The following is a 15292-nucleotide window of genomic DNA, read 5'->3' on the forward strand; positions in this document are numbered from 1 at the left end:
GTAAATAAAAATCTTTCTGCGGGCCGAATTATGTTATATGTTTGACAGAAGACTTGCGCTGAACGCGGAGACTTCCGCCACTTAATATGTTCGTGCGGAAACGCACGTATTATGTTCCGCACATGCACACACAAAATGCATTCGGCCTTTCGGTGAACGTGTGCACCGTGCCGAAAGCCCTGAACCGAAACGGTCCGGTTCGAATACACGTACCGTTACACCCCTAGTATATACACATGTAAACATTGCTTAAATATATACATGCATGTGTGTGCATTTAACTATACAAAGTTATTATACACAGTACACACACATATATGATAAACAAAAACTTTTATTCTGCTATAGATTAATCGCGATTAATTGATATGCATCCCTAGTAGACGCCTCCGAGGTGGGAGTAGGGGCTATCCTCTCCCAGCGCTCGCCCGCTGATGGGAGGATACACCCATGCGCTTTTTTCTCGCACCGGCTCTCACCGGCTGAGCGCAACTACGACGTGGGGGATTGGGAGCTTCTGGCCATACGTTTCGCGCTAGGAGAGTGGCGTCACTGGCTCGAGGGGTCGTCATTACCATTTGTTGTCTGGACTGACTACCGTAATCTAGAGTACATTCGTTCGGCTAAGAGACTCAATGCTCGTCAAGCCCGTTGGTCCCTTTTTTTTGCGCGCTTTGATTTCACTATTTCCTTTCGCCCCGGTTCCAAGAACATAAAGCCTGATGCCCTCTCTCGTCAGTTCGCTCCCCCTGATTCTGTTCCCACTGTGGAGGGCATTGTTTCTCCGCAAATGGTGGTGGGAGCGGCGGTCTGGGGAATCGAACGTTTGGTTAAGCGCGCTCTCTCCAACACTATCACGCCGCGTCTTTGCCCTAAGGGCTTACTGTTTGTCCCACCCTCCGCTAGACGCGCCGTTCTCCAGTGGGGGCATGCCTCCAAAATATTTGCACATCCTGGAGTCAGAGGCACTATTGCCTCGGTCTCCCAGAGATTTTGGTGGCCCACTCGAGAACGCGACATCCGCCGCTTCATCGCATCTTGCTCTGTTTGCGCTCAGACAAAGACCAGTAACCGGCCCCCCGCTGGTCTCCTCAGACCTTTACCTATTCCGTCTCGACCGTGGGCGCAGATAGCCCTTGACTTTATCACTGGCCTCCCTCCGTCCGGAGGCAAGACGGTTATTCTCACCGTAATCGACCGCTTCTCTAAGACCGCCCGTTTTATCCCGCTTCCTAAACTCCCCTCCGCTAAGGAGACTGCGCAGATTGTCGTTGACCACATTTTTAAGATCCAGGGTCTCCCCGAGAATGTCGTGTCAGATAGGGGTCCACAATTCTCCTCTCTGTTTTGGAGGGAGTTTTGTCGTCTCATCGGTGCTTCGGTCAGCCTTTCCTCTGGTTTCCATCCTCAGACCAATGGTCAGGCTGAACGCGCTAATCAGACAATAGGGCGCATCCTAAACAGCCTCGCTTTTCGCAACCCTGCGTCTTGGTCCGAACAGCTCCCGTGGGCAGAATATGCGTATAACTCTGCCCCCTCTTCTGCCACCGGTCTATCACCTTTTCAGAGCTGCCTGGGGTACCAACAACCTCTGTTTTCCGCCTCCAATTCTGAATCTAAAGCGCCCTCGGTCAAAGCCTTTATCCAGCGCTGCAAGCGCACTTGGAGAGCGGTTAGGTCTGCCCTTTGTAAGTCTCGGTCTGCCACCCGTCGAGCTGCCAATAGGCATCGTATTAAGAGCCCGCGTTTACACGTGCGGACAGAGAGTCTGGCTTTCTACCCTTAATCTCCCTCTCCAATTCCCCTCGCGAAGGCTCGCCCCCAAGTTTATTGGACCCTATCGTATCGTTAAGATTCTCAGCCCTGTCTCTGTCAGGCTCCGGTTGCCCTCTAACCTTCGTCGCGTTCATCCGGTGTTTCATGTCTCATGTCTCAAGCCCGTCATTCGCCCCCCTCCCCGTCCCGTTACCACCCCCATCCACATAGAGGGTTCCCCGTGACACGCATTATGTCAAGAATTATAAAAAATCGTCAATAAGCTCATAATTTGTTAGCCTGACGTTGCCATACTCAATTCTAGTCAGAATTTGAGTCTGATACCGCTCCATTGAGCTATAATTATGAGGCGTGTCTCAACCGAAAAATGCCTCTGCACTCAATTGGATAGACCTACGACCAATCAGAGCAACCGAGTGTGTAACGTATGTTGAAATTACGTCTTTGCAGCCTGACCGAACTGGTAGTTATTTCGCTACAATGACACTAACGTTGTGATTATACCGAGTTAGCGAATGTACATCAACACCTATTATGTTTACAACATTTTGTTTATATCACAACATGAAGTATTTACTAAGTCATAGAGTAAGACTATCTCTTACCATTTGTACGTTAGGTGAACTTCATCCACAACGATACCCATTACGTTTGCTTGAAAATATTGGAGCCTAGCATGTCCCTCCACTTATTCAGCAACCACGATTCCGGGCTTCCGAAAAGAAGCTGGCAACGACCGCTAATTATATCCATCTCGTCGTGCACGCTGAGTTGCATCGCCGTGATAACGTTAGCCATTTCAGTTGCGACCAACTTTTGCCGAATAGGAAGGACGGCAAAAACATCAACAAATGCCCTGCTCGTGTTTCTCTGTTCCTCTTTTAAAATCAATGCTCTGTTGATATCTTTTAGAACAGACTCAATGTCAGAATCCACACATCTGAATTCTACAGCGGCAGCCATTCAACACACGCGCTCTTTGATGACGTGGTTCATTACGTTACTGTTGATTATCTGTCCATCATCGTATAAAGCCCGCCCTGACAATTTGATTGGTTCGACCAGCGTTTGTCCTAGCATAGTAGCTCCTCAACGCAGAAACCCCAGACCCATCTTCCCGTTTACAAAATCGTGTGGGCGGGGCTAAGATGGGCTGGCACCCAGGCTAATAATTTGTGCTAAAATAGTCTAAATGTTTAGTTTTAAAACCATTTTGAAAAGCTGGTTATATTTTTATGTTTCTGATTAATCTCCATCACCCTCTTTGTGTAATTACTGTAACCGTGAGTAATCACATATCGATTATCGTGAAAATGATTTTTGTTCAACTTTTTTTTACCATTTACTATATGCCATAAAAAGCTGAAAGCATGGCTTCTGCCAATGGCCCGTGGATCAAGGTGCAGGTGCAGTGCTGGTGGTCTGACTGACTGTGATTGTTTGTGGTAAATTATTTTAACATTTTAATGATTCATGAATTAATGCATGATAGCTCTAATTATAGCAAAATACAAGGACATTACCAGTATGAACCAGAAAATACACAAGTGCTATTAAACAAGCCTGCATCGAATTTTCCATAAGAATTCCATATTAACAGAGACAACTATATGGGTGATTCTCACGAAAACTTGGTTTTAAAAATGTCAAGCATGAAAATGTAAAAATTGCTTAAATTTACTTTTTTTCCCACCAGACATTGAAAAACAAAGTCTGGAGTAAATGGGAACATTAATTTAAAAACTTTTACTTATCATTTAACACTTTTGTAACATAATTTAAAAAATTAGTCCTAAAAACTCTCATTACCGCAACAGTCAGAAAACATCAACACTGACATATTTTCAAAATGACATGACAAACTTGAAAGAACATTTGGAGATTCTGCACATGCATTTAAAATCAAAGTATTATGCTTCTATTAATTAAATTAACATTTAATAAGCATCTGTTGCGGTAATGATAATCAAAATGTCGTGTAAGCATTCTGACAAGACAATATTTCAAATTAGCTGTAAAAAATGATCTTACCTGGTAGCCATCTTGAAGTAACTGGTCCATGTGCTTGGTCACTCAAAATCAAACTTTATTAAAATTCTGTATGTGTGCTTAAACTGTTCTCAAAAAGTGTTGCGGAGGATGAGAACATCAGGCATGGACACATCATTTTCCTAAGTTTTCTTCATTATTATTATACATGAATATTCAGTAAATATTTTTTCTGTCATCTAAAGTAGTCTAGCAAAACATCCATTTATTTTTTTCTTAATATTTTTGTGTTAATTTGATTAAATTACAACATAACGCATGTTCAAACACAGCCGGACACATTGCGGTAATGAGAATTTCAGCAGAAAATGAGAAAATTTCCAATTATAAATTCTTATGTTGAAATCACAAATTGTGCAGGTAGAACACAGTATTGTGTTAATTCTGATGCTTTTTTAATGTTACTATATTACACATTTTAAAGCTAAAATCATTAGTGCCGTGGTGTTTTTATAATATAAGTTTTACATGAAATAGAAACAACGAAAACAAAGTATTAAAGCAGTATTAGCGTAACGTATAAACCAAAGATTTAATTTGAACTATTATCAGCAGTCTCCCAGTAAACGAGCCTACAGGCAGACTACGGTCAAGCGGTAAAAAATCTTGCTTACTCGTGAGGGTCAGATCTGATCTGTCAGCTATATCTGCAATCTGTGCAATCCAGAAAGGAGGATTGAGAAACAGTGTCACTGATTATAGCTCTTACTGCTATTACAGGGCATATATACTATAAACAGAGTACTATATCATAAAATGTAATACGCATTCAAAATTAATGTTAGATGACACCGTGCAGACATTGGCTGGACATCATGATGATGGGATGCTAATAGATCAGTGGTGGGAACATCAAGTCATCGCAACTAAAACCGTGTCTGTCAGGAGAGCCGAGGACGATACAAGGAAACAAAGCAAGATCCTGATAGCGTAGAGGCCGCTCTCATGTAATGTTAAAGTCATAGAGAATAAATAGATGTGTGTGCGCTCTGTTACACTAACTACTGCCGCCTAAATATGTATAGGAGCCGAATTAAAGCGAATGCTTTGTTAAAGAAATTGGTCTTTAGTTTAAACTTAAAATGATCGACTATTTGATTCCCAAACACTGCTAGGAAGATCATTTCAATGCTTAAGGGCCGAGTAGGAAAATGATCTACTACCTTTCTATGATTTTAATATTCTAGTAGAGATTATTAAAAGACCAGAATGTTGGGACCGCAATATCCACAATGGATTGTATTCTGATAGTAATTCACAAAGATCCAGAGGTGCTAGACCACTTAAGGGCTTATAGGTGATGAGCAATATTTTAAATTGTATTCGATACTTTGAACCCGCAGTCAGTGTAGAGATGCCAGAATTGGGCTAATGTGATGACATTTCTTTGATGAAGTAAGCACTCCTGCAGCTGAATATTGTTTACTTGCTATTAACACAACCTCACCACAGACACACAACCACACCATAGAGACAAACAAAACCCTCTACAGGAATATACAAAACATTATTGCAACACTTTAAATCAAATCATTTCAAATATTTTAAATTATAATGTGGATGAGATCTCTGTATCAACATTAAAGTGCCACCCTCAGGCTGAATGAACTCTTTACCCGCCACTCATGAGTTAACTCGTCAATTAGGAGAGAACGCTTCCCTGCCAATGACAAGTTTATCCGGCAATCCATATACCTGCTATTATCCACCGGGTGGCGCTCTTCCAGCTCGTGAAGGAGAAGGACTCTATGTATGTTTTGATAATCGCTCTCAATCTAATCTCTAACAAAGTCCTTCACAAAAATGCAATTATCTCCAAAATGTGATGTTTTTGAAGAGTCTTACCCATATTTGATAAGAAGAGAACTAATGAAGGTTGGATGTTTTTGTTTGAAAGCAGAGCGTCTGTTCTTTTATTTGATATATTGTATGCTTATTTATTTAAAGATTTCCTGGAAGGCATTAAATATTTGTGAAAATCATGAAAAATGCTGGCGCTGGCCGGCAACTTATTTTTTTAAAACGCTGGAGGGGAAGAGTTAAAGGAATAGTTCACTCAAAAATGAAAAAGCTTTTAACAGATGATCTCACAAATTGACACTACAGTATATTTCATTGGTGCAATTACAGAATATGAAAGATTTATAACAATACCAGCAGATCATTTTCAGCTTTGTCTGTTTTAAGATAAAAAAATATGACATAATATTACTAACCTGAACGTTTTTAAATACATCTCAGATCAAGCAGATGTTTTAGAAGTTGTGCAGAATATTTCAGATGTATATGTGATATGTTCGGCTCATTCACATCCTCTCTAAGGCACAATTAGCTAAGAAAATTACTATCATTTTCATAATCATGTCATTCAAACACATTTGCAGGAATCTGTTGCCAAGATACCTGCAGCGGTCAGACGATAAAGTACAATGTGGCTTTATAAAAATATACAGTAAGACTGTAGTGACACCATCAGTTTATGTGTGTGTGTGTGTGTGTGTGTGTGCGTGTGTGTGTGTGTACCTGGTAATTATCAAGATATGAATACCAGTATTTTTGTGACCTTGTGGGGACAATTGTGGGGATGGTTTGGGTTAGGGGAAAGAAATATAATATGCAGTTTGTACAGAATAAAAACCATTACGTCTATGAAATGTCCCCACAAAACATGGAACTCAGAGTAAGAGACACAACTGCACAACTCCCTTCAGGGTTTATACATCAAGAGCTCTGAGGGCATTGGGATGATTCCTTCCGACTTGAATTCTCTCAGTGTCTTCATTTTTTGCAATGCAGTCGTGTGTGCAACAGAAAAAATCTAATAGAAAATCTGAAATGCTGTGACCGAATCTTATCTGCTGCTGGTCAAAGTTGGGCTATGAGACAAACACACAACTGTCAAACGACAGCAGCGAGATCATGTCCAGAAACATCATTACTTCATAACAGCCTCCACAATCACAATATAAACATTTGACATGAGAGACAGACTAAACTATACTGCCACCGAACTGAGAGAGAGAGAAACTTTTTCAACAAAACTGAACTAAAAACAAAACATGTCAGATATATGTTTACATTTCCATATCAAGAACAAGAAGAGGATTCATCTGAATTTACAGATATCACAGGAAATATTCTCATCTGGTCCGGCCCATCAACTGCTTCATAATCTGCTTTAGCTGATCCACTCACATCTGAGATAAACTTAGACTTTAATCTCATATCTACAGATAAAATTGACCCTCCTCTTTCTGGCCAAATATCCAAGATTTTCCAACTGGCATGAAGTTTAATCCTAAATGTTCCAAACGGAAAGATGATTGTCTGGAATTGGACAGATAAAGAAAATCTGTCTGTCTGTCTGTAGAACAGTGTTGAAACCGAAAATCTTCAAACAAACTACACATTTTCTCTAAACTCTGTATTTTCACAAGATGATGATATGATTATCAATTTATTCCCAGTAAATCTCATTCTGTACTTCAAATACGAGAGCATTCCTGACGCAGCACGTGCTCGTGAACAAATATGATAGGATTTAGAGGAAAATGAGGTCATATCATTACCTGTTTCTCCATACAGCTTATCCCTACGGGAACAACAGACGCTTGTTCTCATCCATCTCGTGACACCTTCACCCGGTCAGCAGCGCTAATTAGAACAAAGCCCTAAAAAAAGAGGACGTCCGAAACCAGGGCCAAAATCAAGGCTGGTCAACGTTTAACTTCTCTTACCTTCAGGAGAGCATGTAAAGCAGCATGTTTAAAAACATCTTCAACACAAACTACACATCGGATAATCCCAACATACATCAGTTGAGACGAGACCAGCGCAATGAGGCCATGAATGTTCAACTATAAGTCTAGTTAAAACACACACTGCTAACTAGTCCTACTGTACAATACTATTCCTGAGCAAACATACAGTAGATACAAATTAAGATATTTGCAGGTTTCAGGTTAGCATTTACTGCACAGATTTTAATAACATATGTGGACATCTAATCAATTCATTGTATTGAAGCTCATCGGGCTTTTTAAATGAGCAAACACAGTTACTGTGACTTTTTCATGTCTATTCGTTGTGGATCAGATGAGAAGAATTCATCACATTGAGTTCCCCAGAGTCACAATGCATAAGAGAGAACAACGCCAACCGACGCACTGACATTAAGAGCATCGCTGCGGCTAACATTCAGCTCTCTGGATGTGTCCTGTAGTTCAGTGGGCCGCGCCAATGACAGAGACAAAACTAGCAAATGTCAACCGCGTCAATCACTGCAAAACCAACAGCTAGCATCAACAGAAAACGTTAAATATCTAATGGGCATCTTTCTGTCTGGTCTCATTAAACATCTTTAAGGAAGCCACACAAACACACACAGTGTTTATTTTACTATATTACTGAAGTCATTCAATAGACTACACTGCATCATCAGGTTAATGATTATCCCCTAATCCTCACACAAACATTAGATTTAAAGACAAACCTAACCCAACAGATTTAGAAGCATGTATGCTTGTGTTTCTGTAGTCAAAGATATTTAATATTAACAAGATGAGTCACTGCTATTGCTATAAACGGGGAAGATCACAACAGTCAATGGAGCCCTAGTAAAAAGAGCCAATCATCAACTGTTAAAGAATGACATCATCTGGGGGAGGGACCGTCAGTATTAGAGGTCGACCAATGTGTTTTTCAGAGATGGTGTCGATATCGATTATTACTGATCAAGTAGACCGATAACTGATATTTTGAACCGATATGTCTGATGTAATGAAAATTGATGTCAAAATTAAGGGGCTGTGCGCACCAAAACTTTTAAACGCTGAGTACCAGCTTTCTTCAGCTAAGCACTTTGGTAGCTCTAATACGTCAGCTGTGAGACGGTTGGTTGCTGTGATACTTGTCCCGCCCCTCCCCTACTGTGATTGGACGGCTGCGGGAGAACTGACATTGACTAGCAGAGCTTTTCATCCAAAGTTGAACATTTTTCAACTCTCGGTGTTCAGCGGTGAGCGTGGAAAAATCTCCGGTTTTCGGCACGGAAGAAAACCGTTAGCTGCTGGCTTATTTGAAAAACGCAGAGCTTCCATTGGAAACTATTGAAAACATGCGCCGGCTGCGGGCGTAAAAGCTTTGGTGTGCACGCCCCCTAAGACTTGGGCTCTGACGAAAACTTTCAATGCTTTGAAACATTTTTAATTTTGACTCCAAGGATTGGTAATTATAACAATCATATCAATAATAACAAAAACAGCAGGAAGTACCAATAAATATACATAAAAACTATATGAAAAATGTATTGAATTAAATATGAAGAGTTTCGTTGCAAAACGAGATAAATCCATTTTTTAACCATTTTCTCAAAACATGTTTATTATTACGTTATCATGTTATTATTTTGTTTTATGGTGCTTCTTAGCTGTATTATTTAAGTTATGAAGGTTTAAATCAAAACAAACCAACTGCAGTTGCATTGAAATTAATTGTAATGCACAACCAAAAAATGATATTTCTGAACAATGAAAAAAACGGTGGTTATCTAGTTTTGCAACGAAACTCTTCATATATAAATATTTTTCTGATGATTTTATCATTGCATACAATAGGAGAACTATTCAGTTAATCATCTTGCACATCAATGGATGAACTATCCTATGGATATAACAATTTGAATGTATATAATAAGTGTAAATAAAGTAAATGGGGTCGCACCACGCAGAGTCGCGTCTAGGACAACTCGGAGGTATCATAAACCAGAAGTGCACATTAAATAGCGCAAGCTTAGTTAGATAGCGTCTACTTAAAAATGCAAAATATACGCTAGCAGCTAATGTTAATCGCTAAAGATTTGGAACAAATATAATGTTATTTAATGTTAAACTATGTGAGTGGCGCGACAGAGATTTGAGCCACTTCCTGAGTCGTAGCTGGGTGGCACGGACAGGCGGCGGTGTACGTATACTCATACAAAAGCAACGTGTTCGAGTTATTTTTGGACCGGTGCGGCGCTGCGAGTCCTGTGTGCAGTGTTGGGCAAGTTACTGAAAATAAGTAATTAGTTACAGTTACTAGTTACTTCTTTTAAAAGTAACTGAATTACTCTACCAGTTACTGTATATCAAAAGTAATTAGTTACTAAGAAAAGTAACTTTTAAGTTACTTTTATATCTGCTTTTTAAATGTAAATATGAACAGTACTGAACAGTCAAACAATAAAATAATATGGATGGGCTATTTTACACGTAAGACTCTAATATATCACATACGGTAGGAGCCTATTTTGCTTTAGATTCAACCTTTGAATATTTTTGTTAGAAATTATCTTAATATGTAAATTTAGTTTATTTATGTATATCATTTAGACCATTTAGACAAATAGTCTGCATGTTTACAAAAATATATAATGTGTTAAAATTGTGTAGTGTCTCTTTAAAAATTTGGAGACAATTGTGTCAACATATCATATTTTCTAAAATAAATTATATTTTTTCTGATTTCATATTTATTTTAAGTTAGAAACGTCTCCGCTGTGTCCTGCTGACAGGCGCGGTGCGCGTGCAGCAGATGAGGCAAATTATGGGTCCTCCGAAGGTTAGACCGTCTCATTTCAGTTCTCTTCGTGAACTTCTGAGCGCCTTGAAAGACCGAGTGCTCACCTTTTATCGCATGCTTAGTAGGGTGCAGCCCTTGAATTGGAACACAGCTTGTGAAGCTTGCCGCAGGGACTGCGCTCTTTGGTCATATATTGTTTGTTTTCTGTTGGATTTAAATGATACACACGATTAAAGGAAGATATTTAATCAGAAAACGGAGTAGGCTACGTGGATTGTTTTGTCGGACGGACACAGAGCGAGTGGATTGTTTGTTCGGATACGGAGAGACTGAAACTAAAACTAAAAGCGAGCTCACACATACATGGAGTTTTAACACGGGCGTACAGTGCAGTGTGAATATTTTAGTGGAAACAACAATCGCGGATCGTTCTCTTCCATGAAGGTCGATGTAAACATCTAAGAATATATGAACATTTCTCAGATTTATTACTTTTGTGGACTACAAATGCAAGTTAATGTCATGCCGGGATTGCTTGGCGAAGATAATTTACAAACATGAGATGGATTATGACTTGCGCACAATTTTTAAACAAAGGTATGTTGTCCCGTTTAGATTTTTCATGTTCATTCTATAGCACTGTCAGCTATGATGAAGTGTAATGAATCATTGCGCCGCCAACTACGGTCCTGCGACGTCAGATATGTCTTGTCTATTTTTTACAAAATAGAGTAACACGAGTAACGAACTCATTTAAATTTCAGTAATTGTAATTGCGTTACTTGATTTAAAAAAATCCTTTAACTTATTTTTACAGTAACGCGTTACTCCCATCACTGCCTGTGTGCGACCCCCTTAAGTCGCAAAAAATTACTTGATCTGTCACTTGTCGCGAGCAGCTTGAGAGGCGTCAAGCTGAGTGCAGACCATAGTGCTCAAGTTCTTTATGCTTTAAAAGGGCTTGTATTTTTAAAATGACATGACGTGCAAATGCCAGCTCGGTCAACTGCCTGAAACGCGTGCTAAACTCTTGTATTGCAGTGTCAACTCGCAGAGCGAAATCATTGCAAAGCAGCTCCTGTTAGCAAGTGCTTTCGGCTGTGTCTTCAGCCTCCTGCGCTAATTGGCCGGACTCATGACTCCCAACAAATCAGATGGGTGGTGGGTGGGCATTGCTGTAGGCAACTGAATAGAGACCTGGTTCAGTGTTCTGACGGCTCTCACTAAATCCTTGGCTTCATCAGAGCCAAAATAGCGCATTTTAAAATGATATTACTTTATCTGCAAATTTGCTTTTAAAATGGCCAATGTCGATGATCCGCAAAATTCTTAATATCGACGTCTATAATCGGCCAGATTGATAAGTCAGTATCTGACAGGTCTTGCCTTAGCAGTGACAAAGACTTCCTTAAAAAGACTTTGGTTTAGTCTGATCCAGAGCTGTTACTGAGTTATAGTTGAAATATGTTGTTTCACACATCACCACTTGTGAGATAAAACAACTGTGACCCTGTTAGCATCATCATACAGTACAGTACAGTATTAACTTGTGTAAGAGCAGGAAAAACAATGTGTGTTATTTATCATTATCAGAACACGTGAACGCATTTAAATGCTATGAAGTTACTCGTAGTGGTTCTGTTTCAATTTTCTCATGACATGATTAAACATGAGTCTTTATGGCGATGAGAATACAAAGCTTTGTTGTGGGTTTTTTTTGAAGTGGGGATTGGGGGTGTGCCAACCCGGTTTGGACATAGAAAGGGGTGCGCAGGAAAAAAAGTTTAGGAACCACTGACCTAAGGGAATACTTCAGTATTTTATAAGTTGTGTAAGAGCGCCACCTGGTGGATAACAGCGGAAATATGGATTGCCGGAAAAACTCATCACTGGCAGGGAAGCAAATTTCTCTTAAGGGGAAAGAGGTGATAGTGGGAACACAGTCTTAAATCTGCTCTACGAGCATTGTTTGGGTTTTTTGCTGTACACACAATTTTTTTTACAGATTTCAGTCTGCAGAGTTTCTATTGGGTGTTTGTCACATTTGGTGTCTTTTGATTCTTCTCTCTGCCAGTCACTTACCCGCAAATGTTTCTAGCAGTATTTAATGAAAGGGATAACTCACCTAAACGGAAATGAATATTCTGTCATGATTTCCTAATAGTTATAAAAGTTTGTGAATAAAATATAATATAGTATTGGGTGAGCTCTCTTTAAGCCTATGCCACTTTATGAACATAACAGAGCTCTGCCTGTCTAGAATGCAAAGCATCTCGTACAGAATAAAACATTGTGTTCGGACAAAACCTCACCAGACATGCCGTGAACATCTTTATGTTCAGAAAAATGATGGATAAGCAAGAAGTTTACAGTCACGTCAATTACTAAACACTTGACACCTGCATCCGAGTCTGCAAGGCTTTACTCCACTTAACTACCTACACACGCATCTCTTTTGGGTTACCATGGTGACCTGAGGCATGTTGGGTAGAGAAGTGTAATGCTTTACCAGCTAGGTGTCGTGATAAGAGAGAAAGTATCAGGATACCTGCACTTTACCTTCATACACGCACACACGCACCTGAGAAAACCATACTGCCATCAATAACTCAGACAAATCCAGCCTGCTGGGGAAGTTTGGGTAAATACATGTGGCCCCAGATGCAAAACCAAATTTGGTCTCCCTTTATCTCTGTCAGACAGCAAAACGACACTCGCGGGAAGGTTCAACCTTTGAGCGTTCACGCCTTCTGTTTTTATTAGTTTTGTTTGGAAAGTAAGTCCAATTTATAACCTTAAAATCAATGCCATAAATGACTGATGTGTGCTGTGCTGTAACACAATCTATCTGTAACCCACCTAACCAGTGTTCATCAATGACAAAACCATGATGATAACTAAAAATACAATAAAGATAAAAATCATGGTTATGCTGTGTTTGCGGTGGGTCGTTTGTGGACACTGCTTTTGCGTCTACTGGGAAACATTTTAACATTATCTTGTCTATCATCTCTGAAAATATCTAGGAAAAATGTATTTGTTTAGTGCAGAAAAATATCGATTTACAATAAGAAGCTGAAAGACTGCGTCACACCGAGACCGGTCGCTCATAGCTGTTACTCTCTTAACACTACAAAGATAGTTGTTGTTTCAATGCACACCTCCTACCAGTCCTCTGTAGTTTTTGTATATAAAGATATCATAAGATCGCGGAGCACAACCCTGTCAAAAGTAACACTGACTGTACCCTAACCAGCGTCTCCAGCTGAACTCAGATCAGACCTATGTTTAACATTAACAGACTCTTTCTCATGCTACAAGACTTCTTTCAAACTGATGCAAATCAGAAGAATCAGAAGACTAAAATAAGAATAAAGGAGAAATGTCTCATTTAACAGCAAATCAAGTCGCCAAAACCGCAGTCCAATCTGACAAAAGTGCAACTAATGACAGCAGCCAATATAAGCTCCAGATATACAAGCATCATTATTATGTAAATCATTGCTCTTACCTTCAACTGCATGTTCCTCTGCACCGGCAAAATATGAAAGCAGAAAGAGAAAGAAAGAGACATATAAATATATTTGATTATTTAAACAAAAACACAGATACAATGAAGCTTTAGTTATTCATCTAGACCGGTCAAACATTTCCCAGATATGGAGTCATTTCCCAAAGTCCCGCTGGTGAAGCGGCAGCAGTCCAGCATCTAATTCACTGCCATCATTTCTCACACACAGCAGATTCATCAGTGTCTAGTTGTAATCTTGACCTGAGAGACATTTAACAGCTCGGCTGAATTAGGTTAATTACTGTAAAACTGTTGGCAAGACGTTTAAGAGAAAATCCAACAGTTAAACACCTTAAGAATTAAAAGCACATCCCAGTTTAATGCTCAGATTGCAGTCTCTATAATCCATCAGTAGTTTGACTGTAAACAATGTCACTGTAACTTCTTGACTTGAAGACATAATCTTCCTGAAATTCTTTATAAAACCCTAGTAGTAGTATTCGATGAAATGCAAACGTCAGCAGTGCAGATCCATACTACTGTGTATTTCATTATATTACGCTCAATGTTTCCTTTTTTTACTCTTCTGTCTACTTCAAATTATCAACAACTGCTATTACAGATCACTCTGGTAGTAACTTTAATGTTTGGGTGAAATGTAACAAGAGGAAAGTTTGCGAGATCGGTGTGGAAATGCCTAAAATCAAATTAAGATCATAATAATAATGAAACGGCATGAATTCATGACACTTTCACTAAACAAAACAATAAATCTTCAATGTAATCTAATGCTACGTTCCCGTCTCAGTCTGCGAGTAAATCAGCGGTCGTCAGTCGTGTTTGTTCCCTGAAGCGACTTTAATGTCAGACACTAGAGATGCCGTCTGACACCCTACAGCAGTGAGAAGAAACACACAATAACAACATACAATAACACACAATTCAGCTTTACTTCCTCAGATCCACAGAAACACTCATGGTGCCTGAAACAATGTTTGGTCGTTTCACACACGCAGATGCTGGTGCAGCTATCATTATGAAGACTTTCAACAGGTTCAATGGTTTTTATACTGACCTCCCACACCACTAAACCTCACAGAAAACCCAACTGTTTAGTCTATTTATTTAGTGATTTAAATGATGGGAACAGCTGGGATGTCCTCCTAATGTATGAGTAGAGACTTGGCATACACACAGTTACTGTATTGATATCTAGTACAATAAGTAAAGCACTAGGTGAACAACACATTTTTCCATTCCTTCCAATATTCACTTGCACCTTTAAAATGCATGTGCAGATAAATAAGCCGAAAATCTTGAAATATTCAGTCCTTCAAGCATCGCAAAAAGAAATCTGAATTATTTATTTTCATAAATCTAGCTGCTCATCTCCTG

The 15292-nt window shown here is 39.5% G+C and overlaps 1 protein-coding gene across 8 annotated transcripts in view; it reads right to left on the reverse strand.

Moving 5' to 3' along the window:
• nrxn2b (neurexin 2b) overlaps nucleotides 1–15292 on the reverse strand; it is a 380291-nt gene that overhangs the window by 257384 nt on the left and 107615 nt on the right. For 7 of the 8 annotated variants that reach the window (XM_055218533.2, XM_055218549.2, XM_055218495.2 and 4 more), the window contains exon 3: nucleotides 13898–13915. The exons of the other annotated variant lie outside the window; for it this stretch is intronic. In XM_055218533.2, the coding sequence (XP_055074508.2) occupies nucleotides 13898–13915 (18 nt within the window). The remainder of the gene's footprint in view (nucleotides 1–13897; nucleotides 13916–15292) is intronic. 8 annotated transcript variants of the gene reach the window in all.

The sequence above is a fragment of the Misgurnus anguillicaudatus genome, chromosome 21 (genome assembly GCF_027580225.2).
Source record: "Misgurnus anguillicaudatus chromosome 21, ASM2758022v2, whole genome shotgun sequence".
Taxonomy (NCBI): domain Eukaryota; kingdom Metazoa; phylum Chordata; class Actinopteri; order Cypriniformes; family Cobitidae; genus Misgurnus; species Misgurnus anguillicaudatus.